Source organism: Podarcis bocagei (assembly GCF_964188305.1).
Source record: "Podarcis bocagei genome assembly, chromosome: Z".
In the NCBI taxonomy this organism is placed as follows: Eukaryota; Metazoa; Chordata; class Lepidosauria; order Squamata; family Lacertidae; genus Podarcis; species Podarcis bocagei.
In genome coordinates this window covers 30,748,277-30,769,490 of record NC_138140.1, presented here as the reverse complement: position 1 = coordinate 30,769,490, position 21,214 = coordinate 30,748,277, and the positions used below count along the sequence as shown (strand labels likewise).

Genomic DNA, 21,214 nt, shown 5'->3' with positions numbered 1-21,214 from the left:
GAAACAGGCAACATTGCGTCTCTTGAAAGCTTTTTTCTGAATAAGGACAAGCATTTCCCAGAAATAGCTTTACAGAGAAGGGAGGAATGAGAACGAGCTCAGAGAAGTCATGGCTTTCATAGTTCTGGCAAAACAAAGCAGTATTGGTTGTAGAACTCAAGCATTCAGCTCAAGTTTTTTTACCAGCTTTGAATCTTATTCACATAGATTGTAGGCACACAGCTTGGAAAGTATCAGCATTTGCAGCTCTCCACAGAGGAAGGCCCCCTGAAGTACCTTCAAACTATTCAAAACCACCAAATGTGGGTAAGGAATAACTTACAGTGTTTAAGTGCATGTTTATTATTTATGGAGTGGCTTCTTATATTGGAAATTTTTCTTTAGCCCAAAAGTTAACTTAGATTTATGGCATCATAGAAAGAGCATTAATATAATGGGGCAGGGGATTTTTTTCCAGCCAGAACATTATTAGTATCATCAGCAATTCCTGCCATGGTACATGTAGAATGCATTAAAATATGCACCTACTTTTCCTATAAGAAAAAGTTGTATTATAAAAAAATGGAAAGGACAAAAATACATCTATCTAGTCTCTTGCTGTAAAGGCAGGACTATTCATTCCGTAGACATGTTTGTCTGGGGGAATTTGTTTAATTTGTAGATGCTGAATTATGGCAGTAAATGAAATCCTGATTGTGAGCAAACAGCATCCACTGACTCACCATCTAGATGACCTCTTTTAAAGATATTATGGTGGGGGTAGATAACACTTAATGATTCTACTGAGCAAAAATAAAACCTGAAACATTAGTAAAAATAAATAATTTTAAATTTTGTTTATAAACAAGAAAAAAATCTCAAAACCCAACTTTGGATATGTGTGTGTATAACAGTGACGGAATGTGAAGCTTGGCTCAAAAATAAAAGTGCTTATTTAAAAAACCAGAAACTTTGAAAGGAACAGCTTTAAATGACAGTAACAGGAGGCTTAACAAAATAAGCAAGAGCGGAAAAAAGAGGCAATGTTCAAAATGGTATTAAATACGTTTAATAAAATACAGTGGTACCTCGGGTTACATACGCTTCAGGTTACACACTCCGCTAACCCAGAAATATTACCTCGGGTTAAAAATGTTGCTTCAGGATGAGAACAGAAATCGTGTGGCAGCACAGCAGCAGCAGGAGGCCCCATTAGCTAAAGTGGTGCTTCAGGTTAAGAACAGTTTCAGGTTAAGAACAGACCTCCAGAATGAATTAATGTCTTAACCCTAGGTACCACTGTAGTGAAATACCCAGCATGTTTTGGTGAAATCACCTTTGAGCGCAAGAATATAGAGGACCATACACAGGGTCCTGAGGACCATAAATCTGGCGCTGCCAGGCCTATACTACTGATGCCAACACATTGTAACAGCCCTTATACTGTGTAGGGGCTTTTCAGTGGGAGGGTGGCGCTTCTGTAGTCCCCTTGCACCCACCACGACTTCTTCCTAGATGGCCTTACATGTTTTCAACTAATATTAGCCATAAGTAGGCCAGACCTGTTGTTACACCTGATACTGCTCTAATGGTTGCCATGCGAACCTCTGTTTCACTGGTGGATAAGTAGATTTACAGCAGTTTAAGTCATTGGGATAACTGTGTTTTTCCCTTCTCCCTCGCTTTTAGTAAATATAATCTGTGCCAGGCAAACAACTGGATATGGGCGTTTCAGCCATTTGTTCCCCTCGTCCTTCTACCAGCACATCAAGATGCACAAGAGAATTCTTGGGCATCTGTCCTCTGTGTATTGTGTAGCCTTTGATCGCACTGGGCGGCGAATTTTCACAGTGAGTTGAAGAAAACTGCAATATTTCAAAACATTGCTTGACTTTGTTTGTTTGTTTTGCTCTCTCAAAATACCGTTTTTGGACCTAGGAACCACCTTTAAATCAAGCACATCTGAGGCTTCATTTCTTATTTACCCCTCATATATTTTAGCATATATCTGTATAGTGGTAGGTAATGCTTCTGTTGTGATCTACCTTAGATCTGGACATGGGGAACTGGAGCTGACCAGGGGGCTGGATCTTTATCTTCACACACACTTGTGGGTCAAGCTTGGCAGTTGGATGGGACAGCCCAGTTGTAAAGCCGTAAATCACTTGGTAGCCCATTTTTGCCTATGTGGTTTGAAATAAAACTTCTGCAAAAATCCTGTACTGTGCTTCCCAAGCACCAACAGCCCTGCAGGGGGCTTTGCAGGCACCCTTTCATCCAAGTCCTGCAGTTACCTGCCCACACCTGCTGTCATATCTATATGATATTGGGTATTTGGCTGAATTGGTCTTTAGGACAAATGATGAGACCTTACGGCCCAATTAAACTCATATTCGGAGGTTCCATACCTCTGTGGCAGTGGCTCCCAACCAACCAGTTGAAGACTATGTGATCTTTACTAAAAAAGAAAAGGAAAAGAAAGAATGCATGTGTCCTTTAAAAAGAAAATGAAAAGGTTTTATATTTTGCTTATAGTCAATCATCTAGAAACTCCACTTTTTCCAAGAGGAATGTTATGTAATGTCCTTGGTTTCGTGTTTGCTACTTTTATAGCTCACAAACAACTTACGGGAATGTTACAGAAGCTGCTGGTCCTTCATACAACTGTAGCATTTTCTTTGCAGGACAGCATGAAGCCCTCCAAGTTAGGATGGACCAGACTTGAGATCCATCTAGCTATTTGTTTTGCTTCTCACAACACTCAAAACATGACTCTGGGGCACTCTCAAACAGGGCATGAAAGCATTCTGTTGTAGTGGTTAAAGTACTGGACATAGTCATCAGAGAGATCTGAGTTCTAATCCCTAATCACTAGTGGACCTTGAGTCAATTTCATTCTCTCAGTCCAACATCACACAGGGTGATCACAACATCACAGGCTGGTTTTTAAAAATATTTTTTATTGACTTCAAGAAAACAAAACAGCAGCTTTGAGTAAACATAACAGAATCCAGTTGCAGATTGTAGAATAATTAGTATAGACTCAGACACTCAGTGTGACCTTATGACCTTCGACAGCTTCACCTTTGTCCTTTTAATTATCCCAGTGATTTTAAATGCCAATGAAGGTATTTAATATTTATTTATTTATGACTCAGAATAGATAACAGAAAATTAATTACCTTAAAAGAATCATTACATTTTATGTGATTATTATTCTTCAGTATAGTCCATCCACCCTCTTGAACCAGTCTTTCTTCACTGCAACACACATCACTTGTCTGTGTTGTGTACGACATCAAGACAGGGCTAAATCCCAGACATCATTAAATGCTATCTCTAAATAGCATTATACATGAATTCCATTATTGAGCAATGACCATATGAGCCATAAGCAATACAATAGAATTATCCTTAATTGTTGGATTAAGGTCATTTTCCAGTGGCAGCAGTGCTAAGAAATGATAAAGCAACGGGGGTTGACCCAAGACCAAAACACATTCACTATTGTGATCACAGGATTGTTGTGAGGATAAAGGGTGGGTGGGTGCAGGAAATTGTTTACGCTTTTTTGCACTCCTTGGAGGAAGGCCAGGGATATACTACTACTACTACTACCAAACCTAATGGCACTCAGGCAGTTAGCAAAAAGAAGGGATACATACATCTCTAGGGTCATAGTGAAAACAGTGGCACTTCTGCATGTTATACTTTGGATATTGTTTTTTTTGTGTGAAACATTAGGGTTCGGATGATTGCTTGGTGAAAATTTGGGCTACAGATGACGGACGTTTGCTCTCAACACTCCGAGGACATTCGGCTGAAATTTCTGACATGGGTGTTAATTATGAAAACACCCTCCTTGCTGCAGGCAGCTGTGACAAAGTAGTCAGAGTCTGGTGTCTTCGAACCTGTGCACCAGTTGCAGTGCTGCTTGGCCACACAGCTTCAATAACCTCTATACAGGTAAAGTAGATGAACACTGTTGTTTTTTCCTTTGCTTTTGTTTAGCACTGAGATACAAGACTACATTTGCTTGACCAAATGCATGTTAAATCCATCTCAAATTTGAAATTTCCATCCATCAAACAATTTTGTGATGGGCCTATTTTATTGATTAGCCTTATTATTTTTTGCTTACTTTCTCATGGTCAAAAGCAGTCCAGAACAATATTTATTCAGTGAGTGTGTTTCATATGCCCAGTAAAATAGTTTTTTTTTAAGCTGGAAGAATGAGGGGAAATCCTAAAACCAATTTACAATATCTTTTTCTAAAATCTTTAGTTTTCTCCATCAAGAAAAGGAACAACTCGATACCTCACTTCTACAGGTGCTGATGGGACTATCTGCTTCTGGCAATGGCATTCAGATACAATGAAATTTAAGTACGTATATTTCATTAGATTTATTATTTTAGCTCAGTTTTCTGCTTTTGGACACATCAGTGTTTTCTCAGGTCAGCTTGGTGGTGTGCCACAATATGACTTAGCTTCTGCTGCGCTATAAACATCACCATATGTACCTTGGGTCACTGTAGAGCATTGTAGGGTTTAAACCAGGGCTGTCCAAGTTTTCTATCAAGTGGGCTGCAATAGTAATTCAACACGGGCAGCACACTATTGTTCCACTGGGGGGAAGTGAGCCCAAAAATCTGTCACCCCTCCACCCCTTGCGTTGCTTTTCCAAAGCTGGCTAAGCTAGGTGCAAGGTTCGGGTGGGTTCCTAGAGCCCTCCCGCCTCCTTCTCAAAGCTGGAAGAGTGCTAACTAGGCTTTGGGAAGGAGGCAGGAGGACTCTAGGATCCTGTCAGAACCCTCACACCTCCTTCCCCAAGCCCACTGCAGTGGGGGGCGTGGCATCAAATGTTGTGAAAGGCCACAAAAAAGGCCTCAATGGCACATTACTTTTGAGTCTTGATGTTTTGGATGGAGAATTCAGAACTGTGGCAATCCTGTATTTCCTAGAAGCTCCTTTTCATTGAGCTGAACCGTTGTTCTATTTTGTTCAACATGGTCTAAATGAGGGATGTGCAACCTTAGACCCAGGGGACAGTTGCAGCTCTCTTGGCCTTTTTGTCTGGTCCTTAAGACTCTCTTGGGGTCACCAGCCATGCTCTGTGGCCTCCTTGAGTGCTTTTGCTTGACAAATATGAAATTGAGCTGTGATGATTCTTTTTGATTGCCTCAGTGGAGGTGCGTGTATGTAAAACTTGTGACTTTTGCGTGATGGGAATACAGACTGCTATACCATGCTAAGAGTCATGCCTGTTGCACTACCCACTTCTGTCTTTGGACCTGCTCAATGCTGGCATGCCGTCCCTAGCAGGTTGTCCCTGAGGCAATGTGACCCTTGGGCTGGAAAAAGTTTCCATTCCAATGCTAAACTGAGTGGAAGCTGAAGCGGAGATATTTCCCAACCTAGAGATTTATTCTGTTGATTGATTTGCCTAAATTTTTACACTCCTGCAAAGCAGGACTATCTAATGCCATCAGGGATTGCATCACCCCCCCCCCGAACTTTGGCATGGCTCTGTCCATGCTGTCTCTTCAGATTAAGCTCCAAGAACCTCCCCCTTTTTAGAATTTTATGTAAAAGAATGGAATTGTAGGCTGCAGTTTGATATGGCCGTGAAAAGAGATGAATTAATTTTTTGCTAAGTCAAATGTTTTAACAAAACTTTGTAGATTCTTACCATTGTGTATCCTCATTGAAATCTTCAGTCCTTTGGTAGAGCCTAAAGGTAAAGGTACCCCTGCCCATACGGGCCAGTCTTGCCAGACTCTAGGGTTGTGCGCCCATCTCACTCAAGAGGCCGTGGGCCAGCGCTGTCCGAAGACACTTCCGGGTCACGTGGCCAGCGTGACATCGCTGCTCTGGCGAACCAGAGCCGCACACGGAAACGCCGTTTACCTTCCCGCTTGTAAGCAGTCCCTATTTATCTACTTGCCCCCGGGGGTGCTTTCGAACTGCTAGGTTGGCAGGCGCTGGGACCGAACGACGGGAGCGCACCCCGCCGCAGGGATTCGAACCGCCGACCTTTCAATCGGCAAGCCCTAGGCGCTGAGGCTTTAACCCACAGCGCCACCTACAAGCACAGCCTACAAGCACAGTGAATAGGAAATTGCCCTCTTGAAGAGTATTCCTAACAGTGCAATTCTATACATTTCTACTAAAAAGTACTCCCAGGAAATTGGGTAAAGGATTGCAACTTCAGTCTTCTGACTCAGCCAGATTTTGTCCCACAGGTGAGACATTTGTAGTTTCAGGTGGGAGTGCAGAGGTAGACTGTAATCTGATGGGTACTGTTGGCATAATTTGCTCACTGGTCTTTCGCTAAGCCAGTGGTGAGGAACCTTTTCCAGCCTGAAAGCTGCATTCTCTCCTGAGCAATCTTCTGGGGGGCCCCACATGCCGGCGACAGGCAGCACCAGAGGAAGAAATGGGTGTGACCAGAGGCAAAGTGGGTGGAAGTACACATGTAACTCTTTATGCAGTAGGCTACATCCCAGCCACAGGTCAGATGTTTCTACCCTCTCCATATGTAAAAGAACATTAAGAATAGCTCGATAGGGAGGGCTGGCAGACATTTAGCCTACATTTCTGAGATTCCTCTCCAGTCAAACTTCTAGCACACCAATTTTTGTATTCAGTTGAATTGGGATTTTAAAAAATAGCTTTTTTAAAAGGGGCTTTTCTTTTTGTCGAGTGGCTCCAGTAGATTCATAGCCTTTGGGAAAAAGCAGAAGATCAAGCCTTTCTAGGAAAACTATAACTTAACTGATTCTGTATATCTGTATTCACGAACTTTATGCAGGTTTGGTTTAGTTTTGACAGTCTGCAGACAAACACCTTACCAATTTTTATTTTGCAAACGTGTTAACATTGCGAGGATGTTACTTTCTCTGCATGTTAGTAACCGGGATCGTATTCTATGGACTACTGCAGTTCTAGCAGCTCATATTGTACAAATATAAATTGTTTTCTTAACAGGTTTATATAATAACCTTTGCACCATGAAGTAATTAAAGTGCTTCATATTTACATTTCAGTGATCATCCAATCAAATTTGCTGAGAGGTCAAGGCCTGGCGTTCAAATATCTTGTTCATCCTTCAGCTCTGGTATGTATATATATTTCAGGAACAGAAACCACGTAGGAAATGGTTTTCTGCAAAAAAAATTGTTGGTGCTTGTTTTTGAAACCGCTAACTAGTTCAGAAAACACAACTAATTTTTTAAGGAAAATTCAGACTTCAGGAAGATTCTAACCAGAGCCAGTATTAATTGACAAAAATATCTAGGAAATGATTGGGATCTAGGACATTGGTTGCTCTTGGAAAATATAATTGATGGAACTTTCAACTTCAGGCACAAGCATTAACTTTTCACAACACTATGTCATTAAATCAGAATCAGAACTTTATTAGCAAAGCCAACAGGCCACAGCTATACAAGAATTAAAAATAAAATAAAATAAACATAAAAGGGGATAAAAACAAACAAAAAGAGGTCCGTCAGATGAACACGTCTGTCACTCAGATGGTGGCCCTCAATTTCACAGCTCTCTCGATGTACCTTGCGACCTTCTCTGTTGTCTGACTGTCCGTATCAGAAAAGAGAAAGAACAGTATAATGTCTTGTGGACGGCCGGGGTTGGGGAGAATGAGTGGAGTAATAATCTCATTCCTTAGGTCTTTATAAAAGGGGCAGGATAGGAGGACGTGGGACACTGTTTCCGTGTTACCATCTCTACATGGGCAGATGTCATTAAATCTATATTGAGTTCTAGTACAGGTTGATTTTGCTAGCAGCTTTACTTTGTAGGCAGTTTGTCTTACTAGGATTTCCACCCTTGAGTATTTCTCTTGAAACCTGAAATAAAGTGAATTACTGTTACACATTCCTTGCTGTTTAGGTTCTTTATAAAAAGTACTTCAGCAAAGCACTTGAGGTTCTTAATGCCATTTTAGTGGACCTTTAGCATGATCTTGTATTGTGCCAAATTGAGGGGGCGGTGCAGGGTCTAGTCTGACATTCCATGGTGCAGTAATTCTATGGTAATGTTTTGGATAATTGTGTGCATTTTATCTGTTTAGTTTGCCAAATATAGATGTCAGTGTTCTTTGAATAATAAAACACTTTCAGAATTCACAGCTCCTGAAGGAAAAATGCATCACATGGTTCACATTTTGCTCTCTTGAAATGTTACTTTTCAAATCTGGCAATACCATTTGAACAACAATCATGATTTGCTGAATGAAAAATGTAAGGTTTCTTGATTTTTTTCTTCTTGTCTTTATCTCCTGCCCAACTCCTGCTTTTTAGGTGGTATGTTTGTTGTAACAGGGAGCACTGACCATGTGATAAGAATATATTACTTGGGTTCTGAGACTGCTGTGAAAACTGCTGTGTTAGAATCTCATACGGTAAGAATGAAGCAGGAAATCACACTTGCATTTTTTTTTTAAAAAAAACCCTGCTCAGAAGTTTAGGTTGTGCATTTTAACACAGGCTTACCCTGATAAAAGTTCTTGTCTGGAAAACATCTTTGTTATCTTCTGTGGAAGATGCTGCTTCACAGTACATTCAAGAAAAATTGCTTCTCTTTTGAAACAAACAAGGGAGCCTTTGCAGCCTAGGGAGCATGGTGCTTTCCATGAAGTTTTGTGCGTGCAAAGACTGCTGTTGTGAGACTAATCTATGGTTGGTTAACAAAACTTTCATGCTAATTGACCAGGACCTTCTGCAATAAGCAGAAATGGTGTTAAGATTAATACAGTGCACTTATAATGGTGGAATTAGTTTTGGCAAAAATATTGCAGCGTGTAGTTTCTTTTTCTGTCAAATATATTTTGCTGTAAAGGAAAGTGATATGTGTCTGTCTGGTTTTTGACAGAAGCAGCAAGGCCATGGGATGCCATGACCAAAGTACATGGTGCTCTGAGCCAATGTCATGGTTATGTGGAGTGGTGGGTGATCAAAGCACCAGTGTTTTGGGATAGCAAATAGGAAGGTGCCCCTCCATAGAATGCCAATACTTACTGGTATTAATTTGTGCATGCATGGTATCCAAATGAAACATGGTGGCTGAAAGTGGTATGCCAGTGACCTCAGGGAGCAATAGGTACACAAGATACATTCTGATCTTCAGGAACCAGTGGGCATAGGGCTGGCCGCCTTCTTGTTCAGTTAACACTGGCCTGTGACTTCATAGAATTCAGTACATGCTGCTGGCCATACACTGGGGCAAAAGACAGATGAGTCAGATAAAGGGCTGATGGATGTTTTGTTGACACTTGCTGCTAAGATGTTTTGGACACTCTAGAAACATGTGGATGGAGGAGAGCTGGGTTGTACATAAGCTGACTGTAGAGAAAAGTATTGATGAAAACAATTATTTTCTATTTTTTTTAAGGACAAAGTAGTTGCTGTTCAGTTCTGCAACAGTGGAGGCAGGTAAGCATTTCTTTTGTTCTTCTCCCATGATGTTATTGCTGTATTTGATTTTCCATAATATTTTTTTAATTTCTTACGCTACTTGTGAAATATAAACAGTCATTTACAAACGTCTTGTAAACTGCTTTACTACAGTCAAGCAGTATATACATTTTCTAAATTAAAATAAGGGATTTATCTTAAACAGATCAATGGCAACGTTCTATCTGTTTAGACTTCTGATTCAAAGCAGAACTGAAAATGGCAGTCTAAATTGCGCTTCCAATTTTGGCTTGGGTTGAACAGCGTACTATGGTTTGCTGCAACCAGGAAATAGTTAACTGGGGCATGTAATGGGTTGAAGAGGCAAAGCTGAAAAATGGCATGAGTAGCCAAACTGTTGTTAGGCTGTGACATCTCAGCTGGGACAAAGTGTTCTGAATTGCATTGTGAAGTGTGGTGGATAGCTATTCAGTATTATACTTTTTTAAACCTGTATATCCCACTTACTAAGTGATTTTAATTAAAGGAAATTAATGAAAATATTACCTGTTAATTAGCCACTATATAAAAACATCTGATAAGCAACTAGAAGCCAGTTCAGTTGAGTTTTGTTCCGATACTTACTAAATGTTTAATATCTGGTTGGTGAGCTTGTGAACTGACCACATGGTATAAAGCATTGCGTTTTGAAGAGTTAGGAGAGTTCTAGGGTTGGCTTGTTCAGCCATGAAAGCTGTTTCTAGATGTTGCTGTCATTTAGAACGTGCATGTGAAGCTACCCTGAATCAAAGGCACATGCATACCTTGCCCCCTTGTGCTGCATTTTGTGTTAAGTGTGTTTGTGGGTACCAGTGCAGGGTCAATCACAAGATAGTGGCCCTTAAAAAAATAAAGTGGAAATATTATTATGCAGGAGTTCAGGGTGCCAGTAGACGAAATTCTGAACTGGGTAGGGGAAAAGCAGGTTGGAGAGCAAAGCAGAGGGGCTTCAGAGCCCTACACATGTAACTTTTTTCCTTTTCCCTTTTACTCGAAAATACAGACTAAGATTTGTCAGTGGAAGCAGAGATGGAACAGCCAGAATCTGGCAATATCAGCAGCAAGAATGGAAGAGTATAGTGTTGGAGATGGCGACTAAGATGACTGGGTAAAAGGCAGAAAAATGTTTATAATTTAAACTCAATAGACAAAGGAATTCAAATGTTCAAAATACAGTAATATTTATTTCTGTGGTTGTAATCCAGAAATGTTCATTTTCTTCACCTGTTTCAGCATCTCTCCCTTCTAGCCATTTTCCTGTTGTGGCTTTTGTGTAACTCAGGGTTTCTGGGGAAACCAAACCATCTTGTTACCTATGGAAAGTTTTGTCATGGTATTCATAGTAGCGTTAAGCTGCACCCATCTGGTTGCTTCCCATCATCATGTTACGTGTGGCACATGGGGCTTGCTGTTAAAAATTAGTAAAGCTACAGTACATCTTACTGGGCACATGCATTTCTCTAGAGGGGAGCACTGGCCTACTTTCTGAACTAACTACCTGGTTGAGACACAGTGAGTTGCACTAGAAGGGAGCTCTTTTTTGCATTAGAATCTGACAGAGTTTCCGCAGAAAGGAACCTTGTAGTCTGTGTTGAGCATTAAACCAAACAGGATAATTATCAGGAATATAAAAGGCAGATCTTTTCAGAGAGAATTTGGTTATTTTATAAGCTTACTTATGCTCCATTTCTTGTTTCCTCTAAAGATTCAGCAAAATTTGAATGTGTAATGCTCACAGAACTTGCATTTTCTACATGTATTCTCTGGCAGCTGAAAAATGTTAGGTTTAAATAAATAAATTCCTTTATACTACTGTTTGCATGTACAGTTAAACCTCGGTTATTGAACGTAATCCATTCCGGAAGTCCATTTGGCTTCCGAAATGTTTGACAACTGAGGCACAGCTTTAGATTGGCTGCAACAGCTTCCTGCACTCAAGCAGAAGCCATGTTGGACTTTCGGCTTCTGAAAAACGCTAGAAAACCGAAGCATTTACTTCTGGGTTTTCGGCCTTTGGGAGCCAAAATGTTCCAAAATGGAGGCATTTGGGAGCCGTGGTTTGACTGTATTGTTTTGATCTGGCCAGCTTTTTACTGACAATGGTTTAGTGATGATAATCTGTTTCCAACATCTGGAAATTAAGGCCAAGTATGATGTATAACTGGAAGGGTTTGTTTGTTTAAAGAAAGGGGTGGGAAACAGGATGTAGCATGTGGCTCGAATCTTCAGCTCCTCACTCCCACCTGGTAGGCCACTTCGACAGGTGGGCGGGACTAGTAACCTTTTTGGAACCTGTAGTTTCTTCCTCTGGGGCAGCTGCCCAAAAGGTGGATGGGGAGGGGTAAGTTCCTAGGATGTATCCCATGGCTGCTTTTAACATCTTCAAAAAACAATCTGATCAAAGATTTCCCAGTGTCACATTTAGTTTGGCTCTAAGTTGGTACTTGAAAGTTTCATTTGACTAGATTCTTCTTTAACGTCTACATTTTCTCAGAAATAGCCAAGTGTCTGGGGAAGACAAGGTGTCCAAGTTGAAGGTGACTATGGTAGCTTGGGATCGTTATGATACTACTGTTATTACAGCAGTCAACAATTTCCTTTTGAAAGTGTGGAACTCTACTACTGGGCAGCTTCTTCACAACCTAACTGTAAGTTAGACCTTCAGTCGATTAGCTTTTTAAGAGGATCTGCATTTAGTGCTCTCTCTGTTGTGTGCCACTGAACTGGGGTCTGGCACTAAGCTTTGGCATCTTTAAGAATTAAGATTCTGATCATGCTTGTGGAGAACAGCTGAGAAACTTGCAAACAGCATCAGATGAGTCCAGGAGTGGTGCGGACCAAGGACTGGTGATCTTTTATCAGAAACACATCAAAACAAATATACAGAAAACAAAATAATTGATCAAATTAGTATCGTTTTCCTAATGGGAGGAGAAAGCTGTTATCATTTTTCCTGCATTCTAACCAATTGATGGTTGGTTGGTTGGTTGGTTGGTTGGTTGGTTGGTTGGTTGGTTAATCAATCAAACAAGATTTTCCTGTTGTTTACTATCCATCTGCCTTCTAACTGATCAATTAACTAATGAAATTATAAATATATTTATATTTTTTACCAAAACTTCAATGAAGGAACCCTTCTGAGGCACTTCTGAGAAAATGTTAGCGTGTTTAGAATTGAATGAATAAAAGATACCACTTATTGTTCAGGAGAGGATTACTTGTGTTTCATAATACAATTAGAATTTTCATAATATAAGTGGGACTAAAACCCGCCCCCCCAGTATTAAAGTTTCTCATATATATATATAGAGAGAGAGAGAGAGAATATCAGATCCTTCCAGATACCTGTTGTGTTTAAAAAATTCCCACAGGGTTGGAAAATGCTGTGACAGGCATGTATATTACTCTGTCTGATCCCAGGAAGAGCAGGGATAGGTGAATTCTTGCTTGGCCAAAAAAGCAAGCTGCTCTTGTGTTCAAGTACTCTCAGTAAGATTCTCCATTGTTAAGTTGAACAATAGAGCAGCCTGATTTGTTCCTGTGTGACTATTCCCAATAACAAAATCCTGACCTGTGGGAGTAGGGTGAACTGGGAGCAGTGGGCAGGCAAGTGGGACAATTGTCTTCTAGGTTGTGTAGAGCAGGAACGTCCAACTCCTAAGAGACTGCGATCTACTCACAGGAAAAAAAGTGGCAGTGATCTACCCCTTTTTGGGGGAGGGGTTCAGGTCAAAGTTGTTGACTTTTTTTAGGGAGGACAGTTCCGTTTTTGTGTGTGGGGGGGGGGGTTTCTGGCAAAAGTAAAGGGGAAAGGGGATTAGTTGCTCACCAAAAGATCGCTATGAAAACAATCTGCCTCACAGTGAAAACTCCGTCTTCCTTTCCAGCGAAAATGGAGAGTGGGGTGAGGGGGCAGATGCTCTTAGGCAAAAGCAAAGGAAAAGGAGCCCATGATCGACCTGAAGCTCCGGGGATTGATCAATGGATCCCGATTGACCTGTTGGACATCCCTGGTGTAGAGCTATCACTTGCACTCAGGAGGCTGATGTGCCCTTCAGTCCCCAGCAGCAAATATCTGTGGAGCCTGTCCCCACTTCAAATTGGAACTGCTCCAATATGAGCAGAGTTGCTTGCATTTCCAGCTACCCACTTTTTAAAACAATTGCCTTGTCTTTAAACAGGAGGTCAGTGTGGAAATGCCTCCATTCTCTCTCAATTCCAAAATATTAAAAAGTCCCTGAATATGGGCGTCTACCTGACATTGTAGTTTTCTGTGTTAAAACCCGTCTGACATGCTAGTTTTGTGTCTATTAGGGGTGTTCATTTTTCCATTTATATACCAGTTTTCATAAAAATTGCAAAGTGGTTTACAAAGCACAATATAAAATACACAATTGCAAACAACTAATAATAAACAATACTATCATAAAAAAACCAAACCAGGGATTAGTTCAGCAACAGCATAGTGGTGGACACGTAGGATTCTTTAAACTTTACAAGGATCTGATGGTCTGGGTGACACACCTTTTTGTAATGTAAGAATGTTCTGTCATCGAAGCCTTCAGTCTGAGGTGGTAGACCACAGAAACATGCAGACCACCTTCATAAGATTGAGGCACTGGTCACCTGTGTGTATGTGACGAGCAGGGGAGGGGGGAATGTAACATGAAGCTTATATGGGACAGTAACTACTTCTTAAAATATTACTTGCTTTGCATTTGTTGCAGGGCCATGATGATGAAGTGTTTGTTTTGGAAGCTCACCCATTTGACCAAAGGATCATGCTTTCTGCAGGCCATGATGGGAATATTTTCATTTGGGACCTCGAGCAAGGAGCAAAAATGCGCAATTACTTTAACATGGTACTGTATGATGGGCAGAATGAGTGGTCAGATCTTAGAATCATAGACTTGTAGAGTTGGAAGGGACCCTAGGGTCATTTAGTCCAACCTCCTGCAGTACAGAAAAACTTTTGCCTAACATGGGGCTTGAGCTCATGACCCTATGATTAAGAGTCACAGATCTGAGAATTACTGTGTGTTTATCTGCGTTGATGCAGGATCTTTATAAAGCACCTCATACCAAAGCAGAGAGAACCCACCCTTGCTGTCCTTGGTGAAAATACATCTTGCTGAAAATAGAAGTAAAGTTTCTATAAGCTTAATGGTAAAGGTAAAGGACCCCTGACAGTTAAGTCCAGTCGCAAACGACACTGGGGTTGTGGCTCTCATCTCGCTTTACAGGCCAAGGGATCCAGCGTTTGTCCAGACTTTTTCCAGGTCATGTAGCCAGCATGACCAAGCCGCTTCTGGTGCAATGGAACACCGAAACCAGAGCAGGTCACGGAAACGCTGTTTACTTTCCCGCCGGAGTGGTACCTATTTGTCTACTTGCACTTTTTGGCGTGCTTTCGAACTGCTAGGTTGGCAGGAGCTGGGACCGAGGAACGGGAGCTCACCCCGTCCCAGGGATTCAAAACGCTGACCTTCTGATCGGCAAGCCCAAGAGGCTGAGTGGTTTAGACCACAGTGCCACCCGCGTCCCTTAAGTTTACAATATAAAAAAACCATGCAGGGTGAGAACGGGGTGGGGGAGAACTCTGTTGTGATTAGCAGGTCTAATTTGTAATCAGAGGGAAATGTTTTGCCAGGTGCTGGCAAAAACCAAGTGCTTTGTGGGAGGGATGTTAAGAGTTCTGGTGGCACACTCAGAGCAAAGGGGTGTTTTTTAACCTAAGTTTAGCCCAGTCCTTCCCTTTCCCCGCTCTTTACTTTCAGATCCTAGTTCTTTTTCTTTCCCGTTGATACAAATTTGCTCCTGATTACATTGACTCCTGTGCTTGCTCACCTGTTCCTTTTAGTCAGTGGACCCTCCCCTCCCCCTCAGTTCTGGTCTGTTTCTTTGAGTTAAGTGGTCTGTTTGTCTCAAGTGATTTTATTCATCCATTGTCAGTCTTACATTCTTCGGGTCCCTTTGTGTGTGCTTTTGCATGTACTTATTGTGTGTCAAGTGATTCTTATTTATTTCCAGCCAAGCCATAGTATGCCTTTAGTTGTTGTCATAGTAATTGCTAGCATTATCTTCATTATTTCTTTTTTACCCTCCTTCAAACTTTGAATGCTATTCTTGTAGGAACTGTTGCAGCTAACCTCTTGAGATTTGGCAAGAGGTGCTCTGCTTACAAATTTCATAAATTTTCTGCCAAAAATTGTGAATGAAATCTGCAGGCAATGTAATTGAACGGAAGATGACAAAGCCCTTTTTTTACTCCAAAGTGAACTTGAACCTGGGCAGAACTGGGCAGTGTCTGGAACGCTTTGAGCTGAGAATGGTTGTTTTTTTGAAGTGCTGAATCAGGGTCAGAACCAAATCTTGTTGTCGGTACACACCCCTAAAAGAAAGGAAAATTCAGCTTATAAATTTGTCTAGAAAAGTTAAGCAGATCCAAATGGGTGTTGTGTGTGTTTTACAGATTGAGGGCCAAGGCCATGGTGCAGTGTTTGACTGTAAATTTTCCCCTGATGGTCAGCACTTTGCCTGTACAGATTCCCATGGGCACCTACTATTGTTTGGATTCGGATGCAATAAGAGTTATGAAAAGGTGAGTTGGTGGACTCTTAATGTCCTTCTGTGTTTAGCAGTATTTGACATCATCCAGCCAGAATGAATCACCTTTAAAGTCCTGTGAATTGCAAGGAAAATGTAAGAATGTGCTTAAATCTCTCTTAAAGTTAATGGGATGTTAAAAGTGCCTAGCTTTGCAAATGGATTGTGTGTGCTGTTCTTCTGTGGGATACATTCAGACTGGAACTAATTACTCTAGAGTAATCCTACTCTGTGGGGTTTATTGTATAGCTGTTGGTTTGAGGACTGATTAACTGATAATGTCTGGAGGAACTGAGTCCTTGATTTATAAACTGCTAATAATGGTGTGAAAATGAGAAGTGTGTGTGCACATGCTCATGCTTTGTCTTAAGCAGCAGCTTCTTTGCACTCACAATAAAGAAGAATTTCTAAAGAAAAAATATAATTAAAAAACCAGCTAGTGACTCCTAGTATGTTTACAAGCACAGTTCAGAGTGTTGGTACTGACCTTTGAAGCCGCAAACGGCTTTGGCCATGTATACCTGAAGGAGCGTCTCCACCCCCATCGTTCACTGAGGTTCCATCGCCAATGGTCTTCTGGTGGTTCCCTCACAGCGAGAAGTGAAGTACCAGGTAGAGGGCCATCTCAGCAGTGGCACCCACCTTGTGGAACACCCTCCCATTAGATGTCATGGAGATAAAGAACTACACAACGTTTAGAAGACATCTAAAAGCAACCCCTGTATCAGAAAGTTTTTAATGTGTGACATTTTATTATTTTCTTAAATTTTGCTGGAAGTCGCTCAGAGTGGCTGAGGAAACCCAGCTACATGGGTGGGGTATAAATAATAAGATTATTAATAATAATATTACTCAAAATGATTAATAAAGCAAGTTTTGGCCAAGGGCGTTCCTCCTGGGCAGTGTATTTCACAGGTTAGGGGCACTATTTAAAAAAACTGCTCTGCCCACTAGGAAGTTTAACCTACCCATTTATGGCGGAAATTTTGAGCAGGACTGCCCTAAAAATATTTAAGGATGTGAAAGTGTGTTAGCGAGATGTGCACTCCATAAAGGTTCTGAGTCAAAACCAGAACCTTGAGTTGAATTTGGAAGAAAACTGGAAAATTACACAGTTTGCAGTGAATTGGTTATAAAAATAAGTTTGTTAAACTCCTTCTCCTGAAGTTGACCACTTAGGACCTCATATCTGTGGTTTCTGAAGGATACCACCCTCATGTTTCATTAAAGCGTTTCTTTGTAGTCCTAAGGGTGAGAACTGTGCTTGCTTTTTTATTTTTATTTTTTAAAAATGAAAACCACATAGAAAAGACACTTAATTCTAAGCTTTTGTGGTGCATAGAAATAGTTCAGACGCAGGTTTGCTCCTCTAAAGTAGTCTCAATAGTCCGATGGGACCAAGGTGAGAATTACCATTTGACAGATAATTTCTGGCCAGCAAGACAGTTAACAGAGTATGCGTTGTATGAGAAGAATTAAGAAATGTTTGTGTATTTGTACTGATTTCTAAGTTTGTATCCGATGTAGATCCCGGACCAGATGTTCTTCCACACAGATTACCGCCCTCTGATCCGTGATGCGAATAACTATGTCCTAGATGAACAAACTCAACAGGCGCCGCATCTCATGCCTCCCCCGTTCTTAGTTGATGTGGATGGAAATCCTCACCCCACAAAATACCAGCGACTGGTGCCAGGGCGGGAAAATTGTAACGATGAGCAACTCATTCCTCAGCTGGGATATGTGGCAAACGGTATACCATTTTTAAATCGCAGAATCTGAAATGAAGAGGTGTTTCTTGCCTATTATGAAGTTTCTTAGAATGTAGTATGCCTATTAAGAAGTTTCTGTTTTGGGGTATGGCAGTCTTCATCCTGCTGGCCTTCAGATGGTTTGGATTATCAATATATGCTGGCTGGAACAGATGGGAATTGCAATCCAAAACATCTTGATGGCATCAGGTTGGGGTAAGGCTGGGATATGGGTTAACTCAAGAAAGAAGGGTCCCTCTCTGTCTTGCATGGGGGAAAACCATACATTAAAAATAATCTATTAAAATATTAGTAATAACAAAGGTCTCCTGATGAGGCAGACCAGCAGTCTTTCCTCTGAATTTAATGTCAAAGGTGTTTTGTTTTTTTGTTTACTCATAAGTAAAGATGCAGTCTTAAACCCACTTATGTACAAGCCAGCCCCTTTAAATTCAGTAAGATTTACTTCCTTGTAGACATGGTTGGGCTTGCCACTGTAAATCTTTCTGAATGCAATTTTGGGCTTGCTTTAAGTGAAGACTTTTTGGTGAGTAACACCTTATTTCATCAGATATTATTTAAATAAGTTTTTTTTTCTTCTGATTTTATGGTTTACTTTACCAGATTTTGTCTCTAATGCATTCTTTTTGTAACCTTATTGTTCATCATTTAGAAACCATGTTAAGCAACAAAAAAATAAAGTTGTAGCTGTAGCTATTTTTTGAAACCTTCCAAACAATACAGATGAGGGGAATGCATTTAGACAAGCTAGCATAAAAGCTCTGTGATGCGATGGAGTTTCTAAATTGGAAAAGTAATTAAGTATTACTCCATGGTTGGGCTGCAATCCTAAGTAAGCAGGTGAACATACAAAAGGCTGGGAGGGGTGGAGTTTTTGGATTTCATGATCTAGCAGCCTCTGCTTGATGAGAGAGAAGATTTGTGAGCCATCCAATAGAAGAAGGGAATCTATTGCAATCCCTATTTGCCTGTGTTTGAGGGTAATATCAGAAAACGATGTAGAATTATGTGTGTCTCTCAATAAAGAAGTTAGTAAGCATTCTGGGTCTGTATTGAAATGAATTTTTAGCCAGTATTTGAAAGTCATAATTCAGCCCCTGGATTCTAGGAGATGCTGGCCTAAATTTGAACATATAGCCAGATAGGAGACACATTTTGAAGCCCCTAGAATTTGTCGGAAGAAGAATGCCTCTACACCCTCGACTTGGTTGTTAAAGTCAGTTATCCATAAGGAAATCCCATAAAGGAGTTGCATTACAGTTTTTGCTCTATATGCCTAACCGCTGCAGGCACATTCTGTTTACCATCAAGAAAATAGAATTGTTTAGTTTGTGCTGCAGAGCACAAATGGTCTGCAGAGCACAAATGGTCACTCATTTTAGATTGTAAAAGGTGATCCCTAAGTATTTAAAGCTTTTAACTTGTCCGATTTCTTGATTACCAATACACAATTTAGATGGATGCCAACTCTTTGGCAATAATCAATCGATAGGTGATTTCCTTGACAGTAATGAAAGTACGCTTTTAGAACTTTTAGAACTCTGGTGCAGGAGAGGTTAAAAAAAAGAGAGGGAGTAAAGGACCCCTGGATGGTTAAGTCCAGTCGAAGGCATCTGTGGGGTGCGGCGCTCATCTTTCTTCAGGCCGAGGAAGCTGGTGTTTGTTCACAGACAGCTTTCCGGGTAATGTGGCCAGCATGACTAAATTGCTTCTGGTGCAACGGAACACCGTGATGGAAACCAGAGCACATGAAAATGCTGTTTACCTTCCTGCCGCAGTGGTACCGATTTATCTACTTACACTGGCATACTTTCAAACTGCTAGGTTGGCAGGAGCTGGGACAAGCAACGGGCGCTCACCCCATCGTGAGGATTTGAACTGCCGACTTTCTGATCGGCAAGCCCAAGAGGCTCAGTGGTTTAGACCACAGCGCCACCTGCAGGAGAGGAGGACAGTGTCATTGCATATAAATGTACAGTGGTACCTCGGGTTACAAGCTTAATTCGTTCTGGAGAGTCCATTCTTAACCTGAAGCGTTCTTAACCCGAGGCGCACATTCCCTACATAGGCCTCCTGTGGCCCCGAAAGTGGATTGCGTTCGTATCCCGGGGCAAAGTTCGCAACCCGGGCACCTACTTCTGGGTTTGTGGAGTTTGTAACCCGATGTGTTCGTAAGCAGGACTATTTGTACCACTATACCACTGTATAGGAACTGCCTTAGATCCTAACCTAGGAGGGTTGCCATTCACAACGAGTAGATGTTGTTTCATATCATTCAAAAATAGATTAAATAAATGTGGGGCAAGAATACATATAAATTTCCCCTTTCGGATTTCATATACTTATCCGCTAGAAAGGCAAGTGAGAGACAGTGATCAATAGTTGATTTCTATTTTGTAAATCTGATTTACAAATGTTAAGGACCAATAATTCTATTCCTTTTAATCCAATCCAACAGATAGCACTCTAAATGTTTAGAGTGGACAGGAGACCAATAGGGTAATAATTACACGGCTGTTCAGGATCACCTTTTTTATAAATTGGGATGATTACAGAAGTTAATCATGATTATGGTATAATTCCTATTCATCTTTGAGAGTTAAAAGGTTAGCAAGTGGTGATGTCCACCGATGTGAATACTTTTTTCAAAACCTCAGCAGAAATCCCATCAGAGCCAGGGGCCTTATGGGGTTTTAGCTCTGCAATAAGTTCCATAATTTTGTCTGAGCTTACTGGGGGCAAGTTTGGTATAGTAAAGAGGACAGGTTCATCAGCATTTGGAAGAAAGCAGGGTGAGATTTTGAGTATTTTAAAATAGTAGTCCACCCAGGTTTGGGAGGGAATGGTAGGTACAATTAAAAAATAGTATTCTGGTAGCCAGAGGTTATTTGCCAGAAGGTTTTATGATCATTCACTTTTACTGCATTTATTAAGTGTGTCCATTTATTCTGATGGTATATTTTCTTCTTCTTAGCAATAAGTTCATTATATAACTTCCTATGAGTAAAATTGGTTTTTTTGGTTTTATCGTCACCCTTTTTGCAAAGGTCTCTGAACGATATTCTGAGCAATCTTTTCTCTGTATAGCATTCCTGGTCAAACCAAGGGGAGGGATTAGAGAGGGTAACAGATGCAGGCTTAGCTATTGTACCACAGTTGTCTATTACTTGGGAGTAAGCTGTTATTACTACCTTAATAGAATGTGAGTTACTAAGGGTTGTTCTCAGTGTAACATTTTGTCTTGAGTCCAGGAATTTGGTCCCTTCGAATTGTGGGGACTGTCTAATCCTTTTCAAAATACTATCAGAGGCTTGATCAGAGTTACCAGGCGTCAAGATCTTATTTACTGGGTCGCATGTAGACAGAAGTAAGGGGGCGTGGT

General features: G+C 40.9%; 1 protein-coding gene across 1 annotated transcript in view; it reads left to right on the top strand.

Moving 5' to 3' along the window:
• BRWD3 (bromodomain and WD repeat domain containing 3) overlaps nucleotides 1–21,214 on the top strand; it is a 75,487-nt gene that overhangs the window by 13,867 nt on the left and 40,406 nt on the right. Inside the window, exons 6-17 of the mRNA XM_081180119.1 lie at nucleotides 208–306; nucleotides 1,669–1,829; nucleotides 3,724–3,945; nucleotides 4,264–4,364; nucleotides 7,028–7,098; nucleotides 8,303–8,403; nucleotides 9,393–9,433; nucleotides 10,458–10,562; nucleotides 11,949–12,102; nucleotides 14,182–14,316; nucleotides 15,927–16,055; nucleotides 17,588–17,813. Of these exons, the coding sequence (XP_081036245.1) occupies nucleotides 208–306; nucleotides 1,669–1,829; nucleotides 3,724–3,945; nucleotides 4,264–4,364; nucleotides 7,028–7,098; nucleotides 8,303–8,403; nucleotides 9,393–9,433; nucleotides 10,458–10,562; nucleotides 11,949–12,102; nucleotides 14,182–14,316; nucleotides 15,927–16,055; nucleotides 17,588–17,813 (1,545 nt within the window). The remainder of the gene's footprint in view (nucleotides 1–207; nucleotides 307–1,668; nucleotides 1,830–3,723; nucleotides 3,946–4,263; nucleotides 4,365–7,027; nucleotides 7,099–8,302; nucleotides 8,404–9,392; nucleotides 9,434–10,457; nucleotides 10,563–11,948; nucleotides 12,103–14,181; nucleotides 14,317–15,926; nucleotides 16,056–17,587; nucleotides 17,814–21,214) is intronic.